This window comes from Rhinoraja longicauda, chromosome 27 (genome assembly GCF_053455715.1).
Source record: "Rhinoraja longicauda isolate Sanriku21f chromosome 27, sRhiLon1.1, whole genome shotgun sequence".
NCBI classification, from domain to species: Eukaryota; Metazoa; Chordata; class Chondrichthyes; order Rajiformes; family Arhynchobatidae; genus Rhinoraja; species Rhinoraja longicauda.
In genome coordinates this window covers 17,506,908-17,532,873 of record NC_135979.1, presented here as the reverse complement: position 1 = coordinate 17,532,873, position 25,966 = coordinate 17,506,908, and the positions used below count along the sequence as shown (strand labels likewise).

The window sequence follows — 25,966 nt, the reverse complement described above, 5'->3', positions numbered from 1 at the left end:
TACCGTTGGGCTGCAAGTTGCCCAAGCGAAATATGAGGTGCTGTTCCTCCAATTTCCGGTGGGCCTCACTATGGCACTGGAGGAGGTCCATGACAGAAAGGTCAGACTGGGAGTGGGAGGGGGAGTTGAAGTGCTCAGCCACTGGGAGATCAGGTTGGTTAAGGCGGACTGAGCAAAGGTGTTGAGCGAAACGATCGCTGAGCTTGTGTTTGGTCTCGCCGATGTAGATTAATTGACATCTAGAACAGTGGATACAATAGATGAGGTTGGAGGAGGTGCAGGTGAACCTCTGTCTCACCTGGAAAGACTGTTTGGGTCCTTGGATGGAGTTGAAGGGGGAGGTAAAGGGACAGGTGTTGCATCTCCTGCGGTTGCAGGGGAAAGTGCCCGGGGAGGGAGTGGTTTGGGTAGGAAGGGACGAGTGGACCAGGGAGTTACGGAGGGAACGGTCTCTGCAAAATGCAGAAAGGGGAGGAGATGGGAATATGTGGCCAGTAGTGGGGTCCCGTTGGAGGTGACGGAAATGTTGGCGGATGATTTGTTGGATACGCTGGCTGATGGGGTGGAAGGTGAGGACAAGGGGATTCTGTCCTTGTTACGAATGGGGGGAGGGGGAGCAAGAACCTAATTGTGTAATGATTGTGTAATGATTTTTCAAATAACAATGCCTTAGGTCCAGATGACAGATATACTTTAAAATGCACTCAAATCCATTGCAGGTTTATCTGAAGCAGAGTCCCAACCTGCAACAACACCTGTCCATGTACTCCAAAGATTGTGCCTGACCTGTTGAGTTACTCCAGCATTTTGTGTCTTTGTTTTGTAAACCAACATCTACAGTTCCTTATGTCTCCTTTGCACCTTTGTTGATATTTACATATTATTTATCCTTCAACCACAAAAAAAGTATTTTATGGAACAGACAGGTAGTTAAGAAAAGATGAAATAACAGGGAAAAGACTCTAGAAGGAATTTGTCAGCGGTAATTTCAAGATTTCAAGAGATTTCAAGATCAATTTATTGTCACATGTACCAATTAAGGTACAGTGCAATTTGAGTTACCATACAGCCATACTAAGTGAAAAGCAACAAGACACACAGCCACATAAAGTAAAATTTACTTTATTTAAGCTTTTGTTTAAAAGTCAAACCATTTGCTCGATGAAGCGCAACACACACTCAGCCCACAATATATTAACAAACAAACGTTAATTAATTCCAACTACTTACCACTACAACATTCATGAAGTAGCCTCCCATCAGAGCATAGCCTCCACCTGATGCTCCAACCAGACTGAGCATGGGGTCAAATATTGAGCTCGCCAATGAGCCTGCAAAAAAAACCCAAAGAATAACTTCCCCTGTCCAACTGCAGGATGCCCAATTGGTCGTGCTGTATATTTTAATTCAATGTTCATCAAGAACAATCTTTTTTCTTTTAAGGTGTCAATGAAATTATACATATTAAAATGGACAGTTGCAATATCTGCAAAGAAAAAACATTCTCTAAGCCCCACTCGGTCTTTGAATTTCAATAATTGATTGTTAGTATTTTAGAAGACATTCAGAGTTGCTTTGCTTTCATGTTCCATTCATAATAGAATATTCTGTTCAACTGGATAAGATCCTAGTTAAAAGCAAAAAGGGTCATTCACCACAGTTTTAGATATATCATATACAAGCCTAAATTACTTCTTGACAAAGTTATTTAGTTCCTCTCTGGATTGCATCTGGATCAACATGATGTAATGTACCACAAATAGATTCTCAAAGCAGAAGCACAAGACCCAGTTGGAAACTATGGTTCCGATTAGCTTGTGGTTGCATGTTATTCTAATGCAGTTCTAATTTCTCATACAATCTCTCTGGCAGGGTTTGCACCAGCGTGCAGGATTAGACCATTATAGCAATGTGCACACTCTCTTTATTTATTCAATCACATATTACAAATATTGCTGCCAACACAGTCATTTATTACCCCTTTCCAATTGTTCCTCAGCAAAACAAGCAGTAAAGATTAGTTAGTAAATTTGCAGACTTCACCGGAAATTGGTGGGTAGTGGAAGGCTGCCAAAGTATACAGTCGAATAAAGTTCAGCTGCAGAAATGGGCAGAAAATGTCAGATGGAGTTTAATCCGAGCAAGTGTGATGTTTTTGCACATTGGGAGGTCAAATGTAAGGAGAAAGTATACAATTAATGGCAAGACCCTTAACAGCACTGATATACTGAGGGATCTTGGTGTCCGAGTCCATCACTCCCTGAAAGTGGTCACACAAGTAAACAGAGAGATCAAAAAGGTTAAGGGGACGTTTTCCTTCATCGATTGGGGCACTGAATTTGCAGAAGAGGTTCACTAGAATGCTACCTGGATTAGAGGGTATTAGCCATGAGGAGAAGTTGGACAACCCTGGACTGTTTTTCTCTGGAGCGACAGATGGTGAGGTGAGTCCTGATAGAAGTATATGAAATTAAGAGAGGTATATGTAGGGTAGACGGTCAGAACCTTTCTCCCAGGTTGGAAATGTCAAAGACAAGAGGGCATAGATTTAAGGTAAGAAGGGCAAAATGTAAAGAAGATATGTGGGGCAAGTTTTTTTTTCACAGAGAGTGTGGTTGTCTGGAATCCACTGCCAGGAGTGGTGGTGAAGGCAGATTTCATGGTGGCATTTAAGGGGCTTTTAAATAGGCACATGGATAAATAGGGAATGGAGAAATATAGACCACGTAAAGGAAGAGGAGATTAGTTTACCCTGGCATCATTTTTGGCATAGACATTGTGGACCAAACATAGAATGAACATCCTGTGTATGTTGAAAACCAAGAAAATGTAAACCAACAGATGCTGGTTGGTTACATTGGCGGGTCTGGAGTCACATTGGCTGGAGAGCATGATGGATATCTCTTCCTGAAGGACATCTGTGAACCCGATAGATTTTGACAACAATCCAGTGGTTCCAGGCTTAATGTTTCTGAGACTTTGGTTTAATTCCATTTTTATTTAATTAGTTCAATTTAAATTCCCCAATTCTCATGGGAATTGAATTTGTGCCTCTGGGTCAATGGTCCAAAAATCTGTCTGCTCGTCCAGAAACTTAACCACTGTCTCGCTGTGTCCCTTGGAGGGGTTTGACATCTGCACAGACTCAGTGGTGGGGGTGGAGGGTGTGATGGGAGTGGAAATGTAGTGACAGTGACTAATAAACGCACACAACATTCTGGTACATGTTAGAAAGAACAATTTAGATCGGGGCAATTCATTAACATTTTATTGGTGGGATTTACTCCTCCACTTCACCCAAGTTACAGCATGGCATGATCCAACTACATCAAAAGTGCACAGATGCAAAAGGCTCTGAGTTTTAGTAGAAGCAGAACAAGGGACAGAAGGAAGGAAGAAGTGCGGTGAGATATCCTTTAAGATCCTCCAGGATGAATATCCTGTTTACCAGCAAGATGAGAAAGAAAATCGCAGCTAAAATGAAGGTGTGGCTGGTCACCCCCAGGGCACATGGATTCCATGGTGTACACCACCCTCACTGCAGCACCCTTCCACAAGTACTGCCTTGTCTTCAGACTTTCAAATCCCCCTGCAGCCTCTTCATTATCTAGCAAGTTCAGATGCGATTCTTGTCAATTATTATTCTCTGACTGTTGATTGCAGGGGGTTAGGTAATAGCAGATTCTCTCTTTTGTGTTGACAACATCTTTTGCTTGTACTTGTGTGATGTGAATGTTGCTTATCCATGAATTGCCGAAGGATGGATGTTATTGAGGTTTCTGATGCTCTCTCCCGCATCCCCCTCAACTCAATCCCATGTAATTCTAGATTACATTTCCCAAGAATATCATTGAACATTTAAATTGTTCTTTCTATAAAAACAACAAGGGAGAATATTTGGGTGCTGCTGGAAAATGGGATCTAGGATCAAACTTGCACCCATTTCAACTAATAAGCACACATATTAATTCCAGAGCCTCACTACCAGGTTAGTAATGACCAGTCAGTGATAATAAAACAGTCTTGTTATTACAGTATGGGTTAATTGTTTAGGAGTGGCTGTAATCGTTGCAAGCTGGCCAAAAATAATTAAAATCAGGACAGGAGTTCTTAAAGGGGAAGTCCTTGGTGGCTTCCTGGTGGAATAGTGTTTTGCAGGAACTGGCAGAGCAAAGCCAGGGAGTATGAAACCTGATTCTCAGCAGCAGCTCCCAAGGTAATGGCAGATGAACAGGAAGGGATTAAAGCCGTTTCCCCACTATTATAAAGGGGAAGTCAAAGCACATAGCCAATTGGCAATGGGAGGAGACAGTAATCAAGGAGAACATTTGGAGTACAGTTCCAAGGATGTTGGAAATAATGTCAGAAGATGTTTAAAGCTATCACATGAGGAGTCAATGTCAATGAGACATCTTCAACATCCTCTCCTACTAGTCACGTAGTATGCAAGGAAACAAGCGTACATCATTCACTTACCAACAGTTTGTCAGTCATCGCCTGGAACAAGTTCTCTTATAACCCATCCACTCTAATGCACGTTTCGCTTCTCTGAGCTCTACACACAGCTTGCATGCTATGCTAAACATCAGCAAGTACATCACGCGGAAAATTGCACAGCACATGTTACTGCACATCCCCTTCTCTCGCAAGGCATAGTGCCACAGAATTGGTGGTTACAGCAACAGCACAACGAGGGAGAAGTCGTTTGATGTCTTGACAGTAGGGGAAAGAGTCACCAGAGAATCCATCATCATTGGCACGTTGGAGATGATGGGAGTACTCATGGTGATGTGGGACATTCAATTATTCCCACGACAACTGGAAGCCTGGACTCTTAGTGAGTTGCTCTACCAACAGTTGTGCATGTGATGCCTTTTGCTCTCCAAACAACAACAACATAAATCTTCTCCTTGAATCGAGAGCCTCAATCACCTCCCCAATACTGCAGCACGCTTTTCTGATGTTACCACCTGGGATGAAGAAACTAAAGACCATCATCTGTGTGGTCCATATCAAGCTATGGGGCTTCGAGATACCCATGCATCCAATCTTGCCAGCAAAGTTGCCAGCAAATACTCCAATAGATTTTCAGGAGTAATTGTAATTTCTGGTGTGCCGACCAGTGGGACCTCTGCATAAATGTGCACCCGCATGCATACACATCAGACACCAGATCAGAAGCACAGTTAGAAGTTTGCTCAGAGGGAAGGCAATGTTCAGCTGAACTTTTTGCCTTGGGACTTTTCTTTTTTTTAAAGAAAATTAATTAAAAACGAGAACCTTTGAAGTTGTAACATGCACAGCAAATAGCAGCTTGGATAATTCAGGATAGTTATGCTGTAAAACTAGTTCTTCCAAGTGTTGTAGCCCTAAGAAAGTCAGGAACAGTGGTGTGTGGAGCAGTTTTGCAGAAGGAAATATTACAAAATATGATTCAAAATGCTACTTACAACATGAACCAACATGTGAGCACAGATATGATGACTCCAGACTTTGCTACCTGTCGGTTTTTTTCCTTTCCCTTTTTGAAGCAACATATTCCTCAATTGCAAATGTATAATGTGTACCAGTTTACAAAGCGACATGGTAGTGAACTAGTGAACTAGTCTAGCATGCCGAGTTTAGTCTTGGTCTCCGGTGCTGCCTGTGACCTTGTGGGTTTCCCCAAGTGCTCCAGCTTCCTCCCACGTACAACGATTTGCTAGCTGCTGTAAATTGCTCCTAGTGCAGATGGTTTCAGGGGAATCTGGGGGAGTTAGAAGGTCATATGGTCATAAGTGACAGGAGTAGAATTAGGCCATTCAGTCCATCAGTTGCTGGACATATGCAAGAGAATACGGCTGCAGGGAAATGTGGGAGTGCGGTATTAGTGAGATTGCTCTCAATAAGTTGATGGGCTATATGGCGAGCTGCTTGTCATGAGAAACACAAGAAGAGTAACTCACCTGCAATCACACCCGCGATGTACACTAGGCCAACCCGGTGGCCTTTGTGAACCAACTCCAGGGGGATTCCCAGAATAAGCTGCATGAGAAGGTTCCCTATCAAGTGCTGGACACTACAGATATAAAAAGAAGCAAAGCGGTTATTCATAGTGATAATTCTCCTGAGCCATCTACATAAATCCTCTCTTCTGGCCTGTCACAACATTCATTCCTCAAGGTCTAAATGATAAAAACAAACTTTTCAAAGCTCATCACTGTTGAAGTTGTAACATTGTTTACAATGTTAATGTTTCAATTCAATTTTAAATCCTATTGTATAAAACCAGCCAGATTCTTGTACACAATACCCATGTGCGTTTTTACAACAAAAGCGCAATCTGGAAACCACTCAGACAAACTCAAGGATTATGGTTTTTGAATTGAACTAAAAGACAGGGCATGGAAACAGGCTCTTCAGCCCACTGAGTCCACACCAACCATCGTTCACCCATTCACGCAACCTCTATGTCACACCACTTTCGCATCCATTCCCTACACTAGGGCCAATTTACATAGACCCATTAATCTACAGACCCACATTTGGAATGTGGGAGGAAACCCGAACACCTAGAGGACGGAAGAACATGCAAACTCCACACAAACAGCATTCAAGGTCAGGATTGCACCTGGGACTCTGGCGCTGTAAGGCTGCAGCTGTGTTAGCTGTGCCACTGTGCCGTCCACAGTTGAACTGTTTCACACATGATTTGGTAGTCTCCCATTTGTGGAAACCTAATAATAAAACTAATAGCAGGCCAACAATTTTAAGTAATAATTGAACCTCTTCTCACAGTCACTGACTTTATGTGTCAGTACACACAGGCAATACAAATATTTGAAAAATTATAGCCACACCCTATTTATTTTCAATATAAACAACCTTCAACTATGATTATAACCCAGAATTGTGTAATTGAAGGCAACATTACAACCATTGATCTTCTGCACATTAATATCTTTGCAGGAAAACAAACTTTATTAGATAAACTCTTACCCAGCATGAACCAGCATGTATGAAATAAATCTCCAGGCTTCATTCCTCTTCTCAGGCTTATAAATGAATGGACTATCCAAAGTTCCTGTTTCGAGGGTAATCCACTGTTTCTGAGGCATCCAGACTGCATAATAAATAAAAACAGCCAGCTGAAAAATAAAATGAGAATTTCACAATGGAAAATGGATACAAACATTCTCCCAAAGTAAATAACAAAGCCCCACAGATGACTGTTGCTGTACTCTTCAGTATTCATAAAAAAACAGAAAATGTATGCTTGGTCAGAAATTAGCTGTTGAATCATGTTATGTAACAAATCACTCTTGTGGCATGGATGATTGCCTCTGTCACAGATCCAGCACACTTTGGTTAACAATGTGATTAGAATCCACAGACGGTGAGAACCAACACTTGTGACCTTGAGCAATCCCTGATCTAAGCTCCAAATGGAGACAGTTCTCCAAAAATGACTTCAATGCCAGGATTCCCGCATGTGGGAAAGCATATATGGCAGGGAAGGAGTGGGAAACGCTGCTCCAATGGTCCTTCTCCTGATGCCATTCTTGGAACACATGAAATAATCAACACCTTGTTTCATCAAAGAAAAAGGTGCAGCGTTTCCTAGCAACACCAAGGTCCAGGCAGTGGCAGATAAATTATTTTGTCATCCAAGCAAGAGACCACAAGCATACCTGCATCCTCCACACCTTGACAGGTGCCAACAACTGCTGGATGGTCCATTGCCTAATCTAGTCAGCTGCAACAATCTGGTCCCAGAAGAGTGATAGCAACAGAAATGACACAGCAAGAATATTAGTATCAATGGACTCAGACTCAGAGACGTTACAAAGAAAACCTCACTCAGCTAATTTCTTATAGTCAATCTGACAATGCCAACAAGAGCTGCAGAATGCCCACAGTGTTCTGTTCTGAAGCCTATTGTAATGCACACCAGTGAAGAAACTATTGGCTTCGCTACCTTGAAAATATCAGGATTAGTTTGATGATAATGATCAGGAGATCCAGAGCCAAGAAAACATAAACATTGTGCATTCTGGGACTGGAGACCATCATGCCTTTTGATATGAGTACACCTCCAAGCACTACTTACAAGGTGAGATGACCTTGATACACTGCTAAAACAGCACTGCTCTTAGGTATGTTTAATAAATAATGCTTTATTAGAAGCTCTCCCTATTATTTGCCTTGGTAAACAGCAGCACAAGAAAACTTAGACACCACATAACAAAAGGATAACAAAAATAGATTTAAGAGACATCTGAAAACTGGTCTAACAAACATGTGTCCACTAAAGAACACATGATGGGTGGAAAGAACAGGACATCTGGCAAATAGCTGATAAATATGACAAAACTGGATTCTTCAACATTATCAAGAGCATCAATGGCCAAAAAGATCCAAGGGATCATCCTGCTGATGCCCAAGAATGGAGGACAGTTTATCAAAGAGAATGAGGTAGTAACCAACACTGGGAGGAGTAGTTCAAAGATCTCCTCGAACAAAACTTTGTTTTTGATTTGAGTTTTCTTTATCATCCTATACTTGATAAAATAAAGGTCATGGATAGACAAAATTGCTTTGGTAAAGTGTTCAAACATGCATAAGTAATATCGGTGTAAATTCATGACCTCACCTTCCCATTCAGGGGAAAGGAGAGCATTCAAGGGCTGTCAGACATTGCAAAAGTCCTTGGCCAAAAACCTCTCAGAGCCAAGAGGATCCTGTGGAAGATCCTACTCAAATTTACCTGCCCTCAGATGTATGCTACCATCTTTCATTTACTAAAAAATTACATACAAATTGTGATCCTCATCAACGGACCCAGCACAAATTCAATCTGGGTGCAGATGTGCATCAAATAATTCTACATCAGTACATTAATCAGCTTCTCAATCTTTCTTGTTATAATACTTCCAATAACCTTCCTTCTGGAGTGGAGTTCTACTGGATGAGTTGGAAACCTCTGTTATTCATAAACTATGTTCCAGAACCAAGATTAGTTTTTACCTCAGTACACAGACTTAACACATTTAAATCCCTTTAAACTAGATTTAGATCCCATTGAACAATCTTTTAGTGTCTCTGACCACCAGAGACACTTAAACATAGTTTGAATGTCTTGATGATAGAATTGGCCTCTAAAGGAATTTTTTGATAGTTAATAATTTACCAATCTACTAACCAATAACCAGGTCCCCATCAAAGGTTCCATCACAGGTATAAATATTTCTAGGAAGATGGGACGTTTCATTGTTACAATAGAGTGGGTAACACAGTTATATCATTATAAATGGAACAGTCAGAGACGAATTGTGCGAAGGATTTATCTATTAGACATTGAGAACTATGAGTCATAGAATCTGGGACATGCCCAACATTGGGCTGTGATATGAACTCCTAGGAAGCAAGGTCTTTTGCAATTGAGAAATCGTGATTTTTTCCATTCATCTTATATTTATGAGCCCAAGGTTGCAAATTTCCATTAATGCAGACTCTACCTCAGCCAAACTTATGGAGATAATGAAGAGTGGTGGAGGGAGGCAATTTGCTCTTTCCATATACCGACTCCTGATCTCTTCAGGAAGCATCCATTTCGACACAGTTGTGTGAAGCTTGTGACAACATGAGCAACATTGAGATGGTTCCTTGTTCCCTTCTTCATTCAGGTTTTCATTTTCTGCGTTTCTGGGCTCCATCTCCATCTTTATCACCTGAGCAAATCCTAATTCAACGTTATCGACTGAAAAAGAAAGTCACAACAAGCAATTACAAACTCATCAATCGCCATCAGTTCCAAATTACATTCCTAAGTTCAGGAATTCAATGCTTGGTTAATGAGTAGAAACAGGAAAAGCAGGGGAAACTGAGGCACATGTTGTATTTCTTTAGTGCAGTGCCACAATGTACCACGAGACCTGATAACCGCTGGCTATTAAAAGCACCACACGCTGTTGATTGGTTAACAAATCAGAAAACTTTCACAAGTAACCTTTTTTACATAATTCCAGAATCTTTTTGTTTCTTTCTAATTAAAACCAGAAATATCTGTCTAGCCAGTCTGGGCAATTATGATTAGCAGGTTTTTGGCCAAGAAGAGAAAAGTTCCAGATCAAGTGATTAATTTACGTTCTCAACAGACACATTCAGGGAATAATCTGCAATGACCTACCTTCTTCATGTTGCTGCCCAGGATTATATTGACTCTCTACTATTTCGTTTGGAGATACAGCGTGGAAACAGACCCTTCAGCCCACTGAGTCTGCACCAATCAGCAATCACCCATACACTGGTTCCATCCTAAACTCCAGGGACAATTTTACAGAAGCCAATTAACCTCCAAACTTGCACATCTTTGGAATGCTGGAGGAAACCAGAGCACCCAGAGAAAATCCACGCGGTCACAGGGAGAACGTACAAACTCCATACAGACTGCATCCATAGTCAGGATTGAACCCGGGTCTCTGGCGCCGTAAGGCAGCAACATTACTGCTGCGCCACTGTGCCAGCAGCACAATAAACAATGTATTTATTTTCTACATGATGCTCCTTGGTGACATTTTGGTGCATGGCGTCAGATCCATGAACACGAGGATGGAGTGCTACTCTGCTCCATTGCTACCATCTCTCTCAATCCTCCACTGCTCTGTATTTAAATGAAACCCAGCTTTTGATGAGCCAATGTAGGTTTATATCAATCAACATATAGTGTTGGGGTAACATACTGATGTGGATAGAGGGTAGGCATAAATGGTTCCTGTTCTACAATGAGCAATGTGCTACAGAAATTGGTCCTGGGATCTAAACATTGTACAGGATAAAATAAGAGTTAAAGGCATCAAAGTATATTTACTAGATTTTCTGATGACGCAGGTATAGATGGGAAAATAAGTTATGTAGAGGACATAAGCAGGTTATGAAGTGAAGCAAAGAGGTTATGTGGATGAATAAGATTTGTCAAACAGAGTTTATGTGGGAAAATGTAAAATTGGGCACATTAGAAGGACAGCATCTCTGGAGAAAAGAAATAGGTGACGTTTCGAGACGAGACCCTTTTCGTCTCCTCATGTACAGTTGCGGTCTCTTTATTTAAGGAAAAATACTAATGTATTGGAAGCAATTCAGAGAAAGTTAACAGACCAACCTCTGGAATTATGAATGACTTAATAAGGAAGGTTGAACAGGGCAGGCTTGTATCTGCCAGAGTTTAAAAGAGCAAAAGGGGACGTTTGAAACATAACATTCTGAGAGGTCTTAACAGGATAGATATGTAAAGGATGTTTTATCTTGTGTGAGAATCTAAAACTGTGGATCACTGGTTAAAAATCAGGGGTTGCATGTGTAACACCGATGAGGCAAAATATACTCTCTCGAAGGGTTGTGAGTCCTTTGAACTTTTTGGTGGAGGCAAGAATCTTTGAATATTTTTAAGGAAAGGATATTCTTGATAAGCAAGGATTAAATGTTTACTGGAATTCAGAGTTGCAGTTACAAACAAATCAGACAGTATTTCTTAAACAACAGGCGTTCTCCTCCCCTTAATTTATTTGTTCATGTTAATATGTCCACTCACTTGAACATTGCAAAAGCCCACACAACAAATTCCTTTGCTTCGCCGATGACTCTGATTCATCATAAAAACATTTATTTCCCTGACTGCAACTTTGCCCATTTCCTTCCAGTCTCAATCCTTCTTTCCTACAATTCCATTTAAACCAGCATCTGCAGTTCCTTCCTACACATTTCCTACAATTCTTATCCAAATCTCTTTTACCTCCAGCTCAAATACTTCCTAGGTTCTTCCTCTCATCTTTTATCCTTTACAGATTCGAGCTGACCTAAACCCACATCCCAACTCACACCACCAATTTCCTTTTTCCCATCAGATGTGATCACGGTTAGCTTACTCTTGCCCAATTTTGAAATCCTCACCCTGTTTTTGACCTCGACGCTCCCCGTCTTTAAACATCCACTGCTCGTCCAATTCAGAAATCTTGATCATAACTGATTCCATTGTTCCACCAGCGAAGTAACCCTCATACCCTGAAGATTCTGAATTCCTGTTAAAAACCTCTCTGTCTTCCTGTTTAATTTTCCCGTAACCTAGAAGCCTAGCTTTTAAGTATGCTCCTGATATTTCCTTCTTTAGTTAGTTTCATTTCTTGTCTGATAATGCTTCTATGAAATGCCTTGTTATTTTGCTACTTTAAAGTACATGGAACCTTATATTATTTAAAAGGTCATGTGCTCCACGGGGCTTGTGGGGAAGTTGGACAAATAAGTTTTAGGTTTAGACAATAGGCAATAGGTGCAGGAGTAGGACATTCGGCCCTTCGGCCATTCACCGTGATCATGGCTAATCATCCACAATCAGTACCCCATTCCTGCCATTTCCCCATATCTCTTGGCTCCGCTATCATTAAGAGCTCTATCTAACTCTCTCTTGAAAGCATCCAGGGAATTGGCCTCCACTGCCTTCTGAGGCAGAGAGTTCCACAGCTTCACATTTAGATTATTATCCACATGTTCGAGGTACAGTGAAAAGCTTTGTTTCGCATCTATTCAAACAGATCAGATATGTACCATACGTAGATACAATTAGTTCAAACTCAAGTACGATAGATAGATAGATAGAGCAAAGGGGAAATTATGGAGTGCAGAATATAGTTCTCAGCATTGTAACGCATCAGTTCCTTAGATAAAGTCCAATGAATTTCCTCAATGGGGTTGAGGTGAATCAATTGGCACCCTAGCTAATGGAAGGACCCTTCAGTAGCCTGATAACAGAGGGGAAGAGCTGTTCCTGAGTCTGGTGGTGTGCGCTTTCAATGTTCTGTACCTTCTGCTGGACAGGAACAGGGAGAAGAAGGGATGATCAGTATGGGACAGGTCTTTCATGATGTTGGCTGTTTTTTGAGGCAGTGTGAAGTGTAGATGGAGGCAATGGTGGAAAGTCTGGTATGTGTGATGGACTAGGCTACATCTACAACACTCTGCAATTTCCTGTAGCACTTGGACAGAGCTGTTTGCAAACCAAGCTGTGATGGATCCCATGAGCATTCTTTATATGGAGCATCTGTAGAGGTGTGCAAGAGTCACCAGAGACATGCCAAATTTCCATAGTCTCCTCAGGAGGTAGAGGCGCTGGTGTGGCTTCCTGGCTGTCACATCAATGTGGTTGGTCCACAACAGATCATCGGTAATATTAATGTCAAGGAACTTGAAGCTCTCGACCATTTCTACACCCACACCATTGATGTTGATTGGGGCATTTGCTACACCATGCTCCCTGAAGTCAATAACTAGCTTCCTTCGCCTTGCTGAAATTGAGAAAGAGGTTATTGTCCTGACACCATGTCATTAAGTTCTTAATCTACTTCCTGCACTCCGTCTCATCATTGTTCATAATCCAGCTAACCACAGTGGTGTCATCTGCAAATTTGTAGATGGAATTAGAGCCATATTTAGCTGTCCTGCCATGAGTGTGTATAGGGAGCATGGAAGGGGACTGAGAATGTGTCCTTTTGGAGCACTGGTTTTGAGTTGTTTTTGGAAGAGTTGTTATCACCTATCCTCACTGATTGTGGTCTGTGGGCCAGAAAGTCAAGGATCTATTGGCAGAGGGGGGAGCTGATTCCTAGATCTCACAGTTTGGAGATGAGTTTAGATGGGATGATGGTGTTACAGACAGAGCCATAATCAATAAGTAGGAGTCTAATGTACGAGTCTTTATTGCCTAGGTGTTCCAGAAATGAGTTTAGGGTTACGGAGATGACCTGCTATTGATCTGCTGTGACAGTAAGCAAACTACAGTGGATCAAGACTGGCTGGGAAGCTGGAGTTATTGTGCATCATTACCAATCTCTCAAAGCACTTCATGATGGTGGATGTCAGAGCCAATGGACAATAGTCATGGGGATGTATGCACGGGGATGATAAGTGGTCTTTTTGAAGCAGGTGGGAACCTCAGAATGGAGTAGTGAGAGATTAAATAAGTAGATGGTGTTAAAACTGGGTATAGACAACTACAGCTAAAAATAGATATAAGGCAGTGATCAGAAATTGTCTCAGATCCCAGGGGGGGGGGGGGGTTGTGAAAAATAATGAGACTTAGAAGTTGCTCAAAGATGGTGCTTGGGCAGTGAAGAGCGCAACATTGCTAAAGCAGAAGGGGAGAATTTGAGTCAATGGCAGAAATGACCAAGGATGCTCAGTAAAGAGGAGGAAGCAAATTAATAGAGGGCATTAGCATGACACTGATGGGAGACAATAAACAAGCATTGATGATTTTAAAGGTATACTGATGGAGAAAAGAAATTGAGTGAGGTGCTCAAAAGTATTGCCTCAGATGAATGTGAAGAGACAAAAGCAAGATTTGAGAATAAGCCCCTTATCATTAATGTTTGCATTGAACTAATAATTGTGGTTGTGCCAAGGCAATGAGATGTTTGTAAGGGATGGAAGTCATTAGCCAGGATCCCTCTTTGGCTTGTCAGCCTGTCATTAGAATTACCTGCAATCAATAGACAATAGACAATAGAAAATAGGTGGCCCCTGGTTCTGGACTCCCCCAACATTGGGAACATGTTTCCTGCCTCTAACGTGTCCAACCCCTTAATAATTTTATACGTTTCAATAAGATCCCCTCTCATCCTTCTAAATTCCAGTGTATACAAACCTAGTCGCTCCAGTCTTTCAACATATGACAGTCCCGCCATTCCGGGAATTAACCTAGTAAACCTACGCTGCACGCCCACAATAGCAAGAATATCCTTCCTCAAATTTGGAGACCAAAACTGCACACAGTACTCCAGGTGCGGTCTCCCTAGGGCCCTGTACAACTGCAGAAGGACCTTCTTGCTCCTATACTCAACTCCTCTTGTTATGAAGGCCAACATTCCATTGGCTTTCTTCACTGGCTGCTGTACCTGCATGCTTACTTTCAGTGACTGATGCACTAAGACACCCAGATCACGTTGTACGTCCCCTTTTCCTAACTTGACACCATTCAGATAATAATCTGCCTTCCTATTCTTACCACCAAAGTGGATAACCTCACACTTATCTACATTAAACTGCATCTGCCATGCATCCGCCCACTCACACAACCTGTCCAAGTCACCCTGCAACCTCATAGCATCTTCCTCACAGTTCACACTGCCACCTAGCTTTGTATCATCGGCAAATTTGCTAATGGTACTTTTAACCCCTTCATCCAAGTCATTGATGTATATTGTAAATAGCTGCGGTCCCAACACCGAGCCTTGCGGTACCCCACTAGTCACTGCCTGCCATTCTGAAAGGGACCCATTTATCCCCACTCTTTGTTTTCTATCTGTCAACCAACTTTCTATCCATGTCAGTACCCTACCTCCAATACCATGTGCTCTAATTTTGCCCACCAATCTCCTATGTGGGACCTTGTCGAAGGCTTTCTGAAAGTCGAGGTACACCACATCCACCGGCTCTCCCCTGTCAATTTTCCTAGTTACATCCTCAAAAAATTCCAGTAGATTAGTCAAGCACGATTTTCCCTTCGTAAATCCATGCTGACTCGGAACGATCCTGTTACTGCGATCCAAATGCTCCGCAATTTCGGCTTTTATAATTGACTCCAGCATCTTCCCCACCACTGATGTCAGACTAACTGGTCTATAATTTCCCGTTTTCTCAATCCCTCCTTTCTTGAAAAGTGGGATAATATTAGCTACCCTCCAATCCACAGGAACTGACCCGGAATTTATAGAACATTGGAAAATAATCACTAATGCGTCCACAATTTCTAGAGCCACCTCCTTAAGCACCCTGGGATGCAGATCATCAGGCCCTGGGGATTTATCAGCCTTGAGTCCCATCAGTCTACCCAAAACTTTTTCCTGCCTAATGTGGATTTCCTCCAGTTCCTCTGTCACCCTAGGATCTCTGGCCACTAGAACATCTGGGAGATTGTTTGTATCCTCCTCAGTGAAGACAGATCCAAAGTACCGGTTCAACTCGTCTGCCATTTCCTTGTTCCCCATAATAAATTCCCCTGCTACTGTCTTCAAGGGACCCACATTTGCCTTGACTATTTTTTTCCTCTTCACATACCTAAAAAAGCTTTTACTATCCTCCTTTACATTATTGGCTAGTTTACCCTCGTACCTCATCTTTTCTCCCCGTATTGCCTTTTTAGTTATCTTCTGTTGCTCTTTAAAAGAGTCCCAATCCTCTGGCTTCCCGCTCTTCTTTGCTATGTTATACTTCTTCCCTTTTATTTTATGCTGTCCTTGACTTCCCTTGTCAGCCATGGGTGCCTCTTACTCCCCTTAGAATCTTTCCTCCTCTTTGGGATAAATTGATCCTGCAACTTCTGCATTATTCCCAGGAATACCTGCCATTGCTGTTCCACAGTCTTCCCTGCTAGGGCCTCCTTCCAGTCAATTTTGGCCAGCTCCTGCCTCATGCCTCTGTAATCCCCTTTGCTATACTGTAATACTGACACCTCCGATTTTCCCTTCTCCCTCTCAATTTGTAGAGTAAAACTTATCATATTGTGGTCACTGCCTCCTAATGGCTCTTTTACCTCAAGTCCCCTTATCAGGTCAGGTTTATTACATAACACTAAATCCAGAATTGCCTTCTCCCTGGTAGGCTCCAGTACAAGCTGTTCTAAGAATCCATCTCGGAGGCACTCCACAAACTCTCTTTCCTGTGGTCCATTACCAACCTGATTTTCCCAGTCTACCTGCATGTTGAAATCCCCCATGACCACCGTAGCATTACATTTGCGACATGCCAATTTTAACTCCTGATTCAACTTGCACCCTATGTCGAGGCTACTGTTTGGGGGCCTGTAGATGACTCCCATTAGGGTCTTTTTACCCTTACAATTCCTCATCTCTATCCATACTGATTCTACATCTCCTGATTCTATGTCACTCCTTGCAAGGGAGTGAATATCATTCCTTACCAACAGAGCTACCCCGCCCCCTCTCCCCACCTGCCTGTTGAAGATCGGAAATGGAATTGATCTCATTTTTATGGATTCAATGGGCAACCGAAAGAGATTGATCGGTGGAGCTGGGTGGCATTAGTCAAATAAAATAACAATGAGACACAAGAAACTGCAGATGCTGGAATTTTGATCAAAACACAATGTGCTGGAGGAGCTCAGTGGGTCAGGCAGCATCTGTTGCGTAAACGGACAGACGATGTTTTGGGTCGGGGACTTTCTTCCATCTGAAGGGTTCACTTGAAATGTTGCCTGACCGACCTGCTCAGTTTCTCCAGATTTTGTGTTTCAAATAAAATAACAAGCTGGGGAAAGATGTTCACAAGATTAATGGTAGTGATCGCTGGGATTAGAGGTTGAGGTCAAATAATGGAAGGAGGAAGAACAAAATCATGAATAGTCTTGATACTTAAAATACTTTATTATTTTTTCTGGAACCTGTTTCAATAAAAAGGAATCTTCTCGCGCCAGTTTTGCGTGCAATATAGATCCTTTGGAGCATTTCCCTTCCCGCCCCTCAACAATTTTACTTCAGATCTTCAATTATGACAGGAACAGGATAAAACACAGGAAACCTTCAGAGCACATTTGGAAACTGTAAAAGCACGTCAGATCCAGTTTTTTAATGAAATTGACAAAAATACAAGGAGCTGATTGCAGATTGGCTGGCATGTTCCCACATAATTAATTGCTTGTTTACAATCATGTCTATTTAAACAGGAAATTACGCTCAACAATTTAATAATGTGGAGCATTAAAAACATTAGCAGGAAGTCTAGAAGGGACTCATTCTGAACTCTTGACATCAGATTATCTTAGTGTAGGGTTACTTGCTTAATGAAAAGGAAAAAATCCTTTGGACAAAAGAATTTACTTGAACTTAGTTTTTTATAAGTTACACCGCAGACTCTAGTGCACGTATTTCCGGAGTCAAAATCTCCCACTGTGTCATACTTTCTAATTAAACTACCGACAGACTCATCTGAAAGGCACATGTTAATCTGAAGCAACCGTCCTCAGTCCTACAGTAAACTCTTACCTTTCACATGTAGAAACAAGGTACTGCAGATGCTAGTTTATAAAAAAAAGACACAAAATGCTGAAGTAACTAAACGGGTAAGGCAGACTCCCTGGAGAGCATGGATAGGTGACGTTTCGGGTTGTGACCTGTTTCTGCAAAACTTTTGGTCCACCAAGACTATTGCTTCCCCTGTCCACATATCATCATTATTTTGGAAAGTTGACTCTTTAACAAAAAAGAGTCAGTGCTGGAATTAGCCAGTAAATCAGGCAGCATTTGTGAAAAGAGAAACAGTCAATGTTTCAGATTTGAGACACTTCATGAGAACTGGAAAAGAAAGAAAAGAGGTTTAGCTTCTGTAGCCGAGAAGGTGAGGGAGGAAGGGGAAGCACAAAGGGGATATATCGGATAGATGACACCAAATTAGCTGATAAAAATGTTGGCAGTTGGAAACCCTTTGTATTCTTCAGCTGTGTGTAGTATACTATAGGCTGGTTGACTGGATAGGTCCAATTCTCACTAATATAAACACACTAAACAGACAGAGAGGCATAATGTGTTTCTAACATTCACAAAATGCTGGAGTAACTCAGCAGGTCAGGCAGCATCTCGGGAGAGAAGGAATGGGTGACGTTTCGGGTCGAGACCCTTCTTCAGACTTCTGTTTCTAACAACTGCCAATCATTGTTTTCACTTAAAGATAGACACAAAATGCTAGAGTAACTCACGCAGCATCTCTGGAGAGAAGGAATGGGTGACGTTTCGGATAGAGACCCTTCTCCAGACCAGCATCTGCAGTTCCTCCCTACACAGTTGTTTTAACTCAATTAGTCTCACCCTATCAGTGGTATTCTCTCTGTTCTGTCTATTTCACTCCCACCCTCTCTGCTACTGAAAATTAACTTGCTTTCTCTCTTTCTCTGACTGACAAATGGTTCAGACCTGAACAGTTAAATGTACCTCCCTTCACACTGACCCTCAACAATGATGCCCCTTAGGTATGTATGTTCAGTCTCTTGCTCTACCCATGACAGTGTGGTTAAGTAAAATAACAATTCAGACTTTAAATCATCAATAACACTGCTGTTGTTGGCCGGATCAACAATAATGATGAGACAGAAGTACATAAACCTTGTGTCGTGGTGTTAGGACAACAACCTAGCCCTTAACATCAGCAAGGTGAAATAATTAGTTTTTGACCTAAGGAAGAGAGGGGTAAACACAATCCTGTCCTCATCATCAGATCTGCTGCAGAGATGGTCAACAGATTCAAGTTTCGAAGCATCCATAACACCGACAAGCTAACCTGACTCCTTCAGACTGAACCAGTGATCAAGGAAGTACAACAGTCTATTTACATTCTTAGGCATCTGAGAAGATTCAGCATGTCCACAAGGATTCTCTTGAACTTTTACAGACGTGCTAGAGAGTATTTTGATGGGATGCATCTTAGACTTTTTTGGCAACGGTTCTTGACCATCTGAATCTGCAGAAGTGGTGAATTCAGCCCAGTCCATCACAGGCTCGTCACTTCTTCCTGTCCAGTCCATCTTCATGGTGCATTACACCAGGAAGGCAGGAACCATCGTCAAGAATGTCAGTCTGCCACTCTTGCCAATCCCTTTTCCCTCAGCTACTTTCTGGGAAAAGATACAGGAGATTGAATGCTCGGATGTCCACACTCGAGAACAGTTGCTTCTTCAACGCTATTAGACTCCTGAACCAATTACCTCTTTCACACACCCTTCCTTAAGATGTTGCTGTATACTCTTACTCTTAACTCTATCTCTTTGGGTTACCCTTTTACTGTACTTTAATACTTCTGCACTACTTGAATTGCAATCTAGCACCATTCTGCTGTTTTGCATTCGTCGTTGTATTTATTGTTGTATTTATCATCACTGTTATATATGCCGTTTACTCTGTATGTGAACATTGAGTTTCATTGCACCCTGGTGCACATGACAATAAATTAATCTGAATCTGCCCAACTGTTCAATTCAATGATTCAATTCAATGATACTTTATTATCACATGTACCTAGGTACAGTGAAATTCTTTGTTTTGCATACAATACACAAAGTACACCAAGAGTCGCCACGTTTCTGGCACCGACAAAGTTACAAATGTACTCATTTAAGTCATGATGGTCCCTCGTCGTTCTCGGCGCACCCACTCTCACCCCACCGCGACCCTCTTCATTCTTGGCAGCCCCCTGCCGGGTCCCTCATTCCTCCGGCAGCACGCAGCCCAACCACATCTCCACAGCCCATCCTCGGCCTGACCACCGCTCCGTTGCCTGTCCTCGGCCCAACGACCTTCCCGCGACATTTCCTCAACCTAACCACCTCTTCTCGGCCCATCCTCGGCCGGCCGCAGTGTCCGTTCTTGCACTAACTGAGTGTTTTCAGGATTTTCCTTTTGGTTTCATATGTCCAGCATCTGCTTTTTTTTCTGATTTATTATTTACTTTTTAATTCATCAAAATCTGTTTGCCATATCTGCAGTTTTCAATCATCAGTTTTCAATTATCTCTGACCCACACATTCTCCTATGTTTCTTTGGCTCTCAGGTCAATGTGTGTGTCTCAAAGACCATACAGGCTACAGATATCTGCTTTGGTGTTTTTCTTCACTTATTATTTTCCTGTGATTTTTCATTTACTCCAATTCTCAGTTAGGTCTTGCATTACAAAAACATGCTGGGTTTCCCTGCGAAAATACTTAATGAAACAAAAACTTTAAAAATAGTTGTCAAGGTAACTACAGTGACAATTTGTGTCATAGAAAAAAACTGTGTTTGGGGCTCGAATTCTGAAATACAAAACAACTGTCATAGAGAGGGGAATCAAATTTCCTTTAAATGAAGATGCTCTTGTGCATGAGTGAATAAATTACAGTCTCAGGCACATCCACAAATTACATTGAGGAAAGAAAATAGTTTAAATGAAACATGCTGTGCTTTAAATTTTACCTTTTAATTTAATACCCTGTCTTTACTGAAATCAGAAATGTAATTCTGAAGAAGGGATCCACTGTACCTATATTAAGCACTACTGGTACAATTTATCCAGATCTGTGATCTCAGTCATAATACCAAAGCAAACAATTAGAGGCCTCACCATGTTGAACAGGAAGTTGTTGCCAAGGATGATTACATCAAGTGAGTCAACAATAGCTTTCAGTGTTTTGCACATTGCACAGTACCACAGTTATTTTTTTCATTTCATATGGGTGCCTGGTGTCCATGGAAAAGGTCCAGAGCAGAGCAACGGAACTGATTCCCAGTTTAAAGAACCCTTGTTGATTCAGATAGGCAGCACATGTCTAGTCCGTTCATGAACTTCTTTGAAACGAAAAATTATTCTATCTGATTAGCTGCCTACGTCACTTCCTCCTTTACCCCAGCCCATGAAGCAAATTTCCTCTAATATTCTTCCTGGCTCGATCCCCAATGAAGCACCCTCTTCTCTTTTCTCTGTGATCTTCCTTCTGAACACATCTTGACTACGCTGCTCCCACAACTTTAATCCCACTAAATTACTGACCACACACCTTCCATTCCATCTCCCATGTCAACAGATGTTATTAACTGTGCTCTCCCTTCAGATACAGTCTCTCTTGCTTTCAAATCTGACACTATCACCTCTTCAAAAAAGTTCATCTTTAAACACCCGCATAACGCATAGTTGTTATATCCACATCCAAGTTGATGGAGGACCCAAATGCTAAGGTACGGAAAAACAGCACCACCACACTAAATGCATAACTTTCTTTCCATTTTTTTTCACTGTTTACTTCGGCTAGCAGTGAGTCATGAGTTAGACGATGATTATAGATAAGAGCCAGACACCTCATTTTTTTTCTAAACTGTTCCCAATATAGTCATACATTTTCCATGCAATGTAAAGGGACTCTGTCTGGCTGAGTGTTTTGGGCACATAAACATATCAATCTTCTTGTGTTGTTTTCCTGTTACTGAGGAACTGTGAGCGGAAAACACCCTTAATCCACCCTCCATTTAAAATGTTACGTTTCAGGCATAAGAAGAAGTCATAATTAAACAGACTCAGAAAATGCATATTCTTGCCACTCATTGCATTAAACAGCTCCATAATTTTTATTTGTATCCTGCTTGGACAGCTTGCAACCCAATGGTATTAACATTGAATTTTCCAATTTTAGGTAACTAATCCACAAACAACCCCCTTCCTCAACTCCTTTATCCCCCACCCCCACTCCCCTCTCCTGAAACCTGGCGGACTTGCAAGGTTTCTCCTCTCCTCCTAGGGTGATTTGGGTAATTTGGTTAGACCAATTAATTAGTAAAGAATAAGATGATAGCTGGATCCAGCTAGATTCATTGTGATTTAATGAGGGGTGAACTAAAGAACAATAAAGCAGTAACCACACTGTTGGTGTAGGAAGGAACTACACATGCTTGTTTAAACCGAAGATAACTCAGGCAGCATCTCTGGAGAGAAGGAATGGGTGATGTTTCGGGTCGAGCCCTTTGTCCGCTGTTGGCACTGTTCTATGGACTTCCACTTAGTCCAAGAGAGATAGGTGAGAAAATGTATGAGTAAATTATTGATTGGCAGAAGCACTGGTACAGAAATACTTGTAACTACCCTAATAATGATGATGGTGAGATTAGTGTAAAAGGTAGAGAAGGCATTGAATTCCTAAATTGATATAGGAAATTTTAGTCACTATGTAGGAAGCTCAATAATGAGGGATAGAGTCCACTCCTGGATTTGGCAATGCTAATATTTTTGCCATCATTATTGTTACTATTATAAATCTGTTATTATTCGATTCTAACCCAGTCACCTGACAGAAGTTGATTGATTTTAAGATAAAACCACGCAATAGACTCTATTCTGCTGCAACATTCCCTTCAGGAAAGACATAACGATAGCAGGCCAAGAGGTCCTTTTAACTTTCAGACCATCTCATCATCTATCTGCAACATTAACTGTGGTCTAAGTAGGACAGCCATTACAGCTTTGCCCACAGGCTGACAACAGCAGAATTTGCAAACAGAACCAAAAGGAATTTATACCAGGAAATCTTTTTACTTCCCTTGTGTTAGAGCAAAAATTGATCACGGAGTACCTTACTTCCCAACCCCCTTACAATTTCCTCCCAAAACTCATCCCCTGCAACCTTTCCTTTAATTATTATTACACCATGAAACTAACACTGACAAATGTCTGTAAACAAAGAAATCCCAGTAGCTGGTAGTGACCTTTCCCTCCTCCACAACTTCTGTTGTTTGCAGCCACTATCAACAGAATCAACTTGGATTCATATGATTTCAAGGCACTTACAAACTAGTCACATGCTGATATATAACAAATATCCTAAAGTGCAAGAATTTTGATATGTGCGACCACTCCTTTGCTGGATGGCACACACACCAATCATGCTTGTATCAAGTGGACAGATTTTTTGGAGCATGGAGACAAGGTCCATGATTTGGCATTACTGTTGTTAATGTTTCTCACATTTCCCATTAATCATTCCCCATTAAAATCCAGACAGATGTCCAATTTAATCCATTGCATTGAAGGAATAATTGTTTTTTTAAATGTAAAATTAAAAAAGACATGGAATAATAAAAAGACGAAACAATAAATGAGAAAAAATATAAATTTCTGATATTTTTAATCGGTATGTCAGAGAGGATTCTCTTGAATTTCTACAGGTGTACAGTAAGGAGCATGTTGACAGGTTGTATCGGCCAGGTTCCAGCAACCAGGTTGATTGCCCAGGAGCAAAGAAGACTGCAAAACTTTGTGAACACTGGCCAGTCCATCACGGGTTTTGACCTCCCCTCGGAGTCGCTGCCTCAAAAAGGCAGCCAGCATCATCAGAGACCCAAACCACCCTGGCCACACACTCATTTCACCCCTGCCATCAGGAATAAGGTACAGGAGCCTGAAAACTGCAACATCCATGTTCAGGAACAGCTTCTTCCCTTCAGCCATTAGGCTATTAAACACTCCAACCTCAAATAAGCTCTGAACTACATAGACTATTATTGCACTACTGTTGTTTGTTTTTTATGTGTATGTATGCATGTGTGTATATATACACACACTGAACTTTTTTTTTCTCATTTATTATATGGTTTACAGTGTACTATGTTTATATATTCTGTTGTGCTGCTGCAAGTGTGAATTTCATTGTTCTATTCGGGACATATGACAATAAAACACTCTTGACTCTCTTGACTCTTAACTTTTTTTACTTTGGTGGATTTTCAAGACGTTTATCTGGTAAACTCAATGGCAACATGCAGATTGAGCGAGCTGTGGCTGCAGCTTGTTTTGTTAGTCCATCTTTCCTATATTCCACACAACCAAGCTCAGTTGCCCTATTCAGATTTCAGTCATTTTAACCCCTTTGAAATCTCAAATTTGTTATTTCTCGACCACGATGTTTTTACATTTAACCCTTTTGAAATATTTGTCTTCTGCTGGTTCTTCAGCAATTTTTTTGCGAAAAATTACTACTACTAAAAGCACACTGTTACATTTACATTTTTTCTGACAAAAGGTCTTCAACTCGAAATGTTAACCTTGTTTCTCTTCCCACAAATGCGACCTCACCTGCTGAGTATTTCCAGAATTTTATATTTTTATTTATTTTCAAAGATTTCCAGCTTTTGCAGTTATTCTTATTTTCAATTACTTTTAAATGTTTACAATATCTAGAAAGTATCTAGGGTGAAATATAATCCCTCTTTTTCCTCTCAAATGCAATAATAAATATTCTATTGCATGAACATGTTTTTCAATTGAAGAATTTTAGGACCTGAAGAGGAAGGTAAGTGCCAAATCATTATTACGCTATTTCAATCAGATGATGCAATTGTTGACTTTTGTGGAAACATAGAACAGGCGGCGGTAGCGATTTACACTTCAATCTGTTGGAGGGAATCAGCGGGTTGAGCAGTATCTGGGGGTGGAAAGGAATGGTGAATGTTTTGGGTTGAAACTCTGTATCAGAACTAATAGTGGAGAGGGTAGATAGCCAGTATGAAGAGGAGATGGGAAGGGATGAAAAAGAAGCAAAAGGTGATTGGCGAACCAAGAAGGGGTGAAGGATGACGACCCTAAGGAGAGACAATTGAGTGAAGTGTATGTGACTTGCCTATCCAATACCAGCTATTTCACTCTTGTGGAAATTGAAAATTCTAAACAATGCAACCTGTTTGACAGACTGTCTCCCTATCTATCAAAATACTCCTTCGTTAGTTTTGTTTGGCAATCTGTGGGTACAGAGCACACATTCAAAACAGCTAAAGGCACCCATGGTTCTACACTATTTACTATCGAGTTGGCAGTGTTCCAGACATTGGGATGTTGATTTGAGAAACTGGCATGCACTGTCTCTTGGCTTGGGACCATGAGCATTGTTGACAAATGTGCAAAATTCTATCCTAACTCTAACTTTTGCAGTTCCTTTCTTTGCACACATTGATCACATAGGAAATGTCAGAGGCTACTTGTGGAAAACGTACTGTGCATTATTTCCTGCTTGCATAGTGGCTAGTCATATGAAAGTGCTTTTGCTGAGATAAATGCACACAGGGCATATATTTCATTATGTATCTCATTTTATTGTTGTTTTCAAGTGCACTTAATTTTGAAATGCACAGCAACAAATGGGGTGAATGCATACTTATATTTTGAGATGATTTTGTTATATTTTTATGCTGGATGAATGCAAATTTTAACTTGTTTTATCACATTTATGACATTGCAGTCTTTAACAGCTTAACACTTTAGCGTCTTTAACACTTCTGTCCAGTGATGATTCCACAGTCTACCTCTTATTTTAACTCTTTAACCACTTACATATAACCTCATTCTTAATGATTCACACATTGAGAAGTCCAAATCTCCAAAAACGTTTTTGTTGTGGTTTAGCTCATGGAGGCACTGC

At 41.1% G+C, this 25,966-nt stretch overlaps 1 protein-coding gene across 1 annotated transcript in view; it reads right to left on the bottom strand.

The window, feature by feature from the left end:
• Positions 1-25,966, bottom strand: part of rhbdl2 (rhomboid, veinlet-like 2 (Drosophila)) — a 51,287-nt gene that overhangs the window by 18,429 nt on the left and 6,892 nt on the right. The window contains exons 2-5 of the mRNA XM_078423213.1: positions 9,498-9,739; positions 6,979-7,127; positions 5,946-6,058; positions 1,231-1,331 (exon numbers count right to left, since the gene is read on the bottom strand). Coding sequence (XP_078279339.1) covers positions 1,231-1,331; positions 5,946-6,058; positions 6,979-7,127; positions 9,498-9,701 — 567 coding nt within the window. The 5' untranslated portion in view covers positions 9,702-9,739. The remainder of the gene's footprint in view (positions 1-1,230; positions 1,332-5,945; positions 6,059-6,978; positions 7,128-9,497; positions 9,740-25,966) is intronic.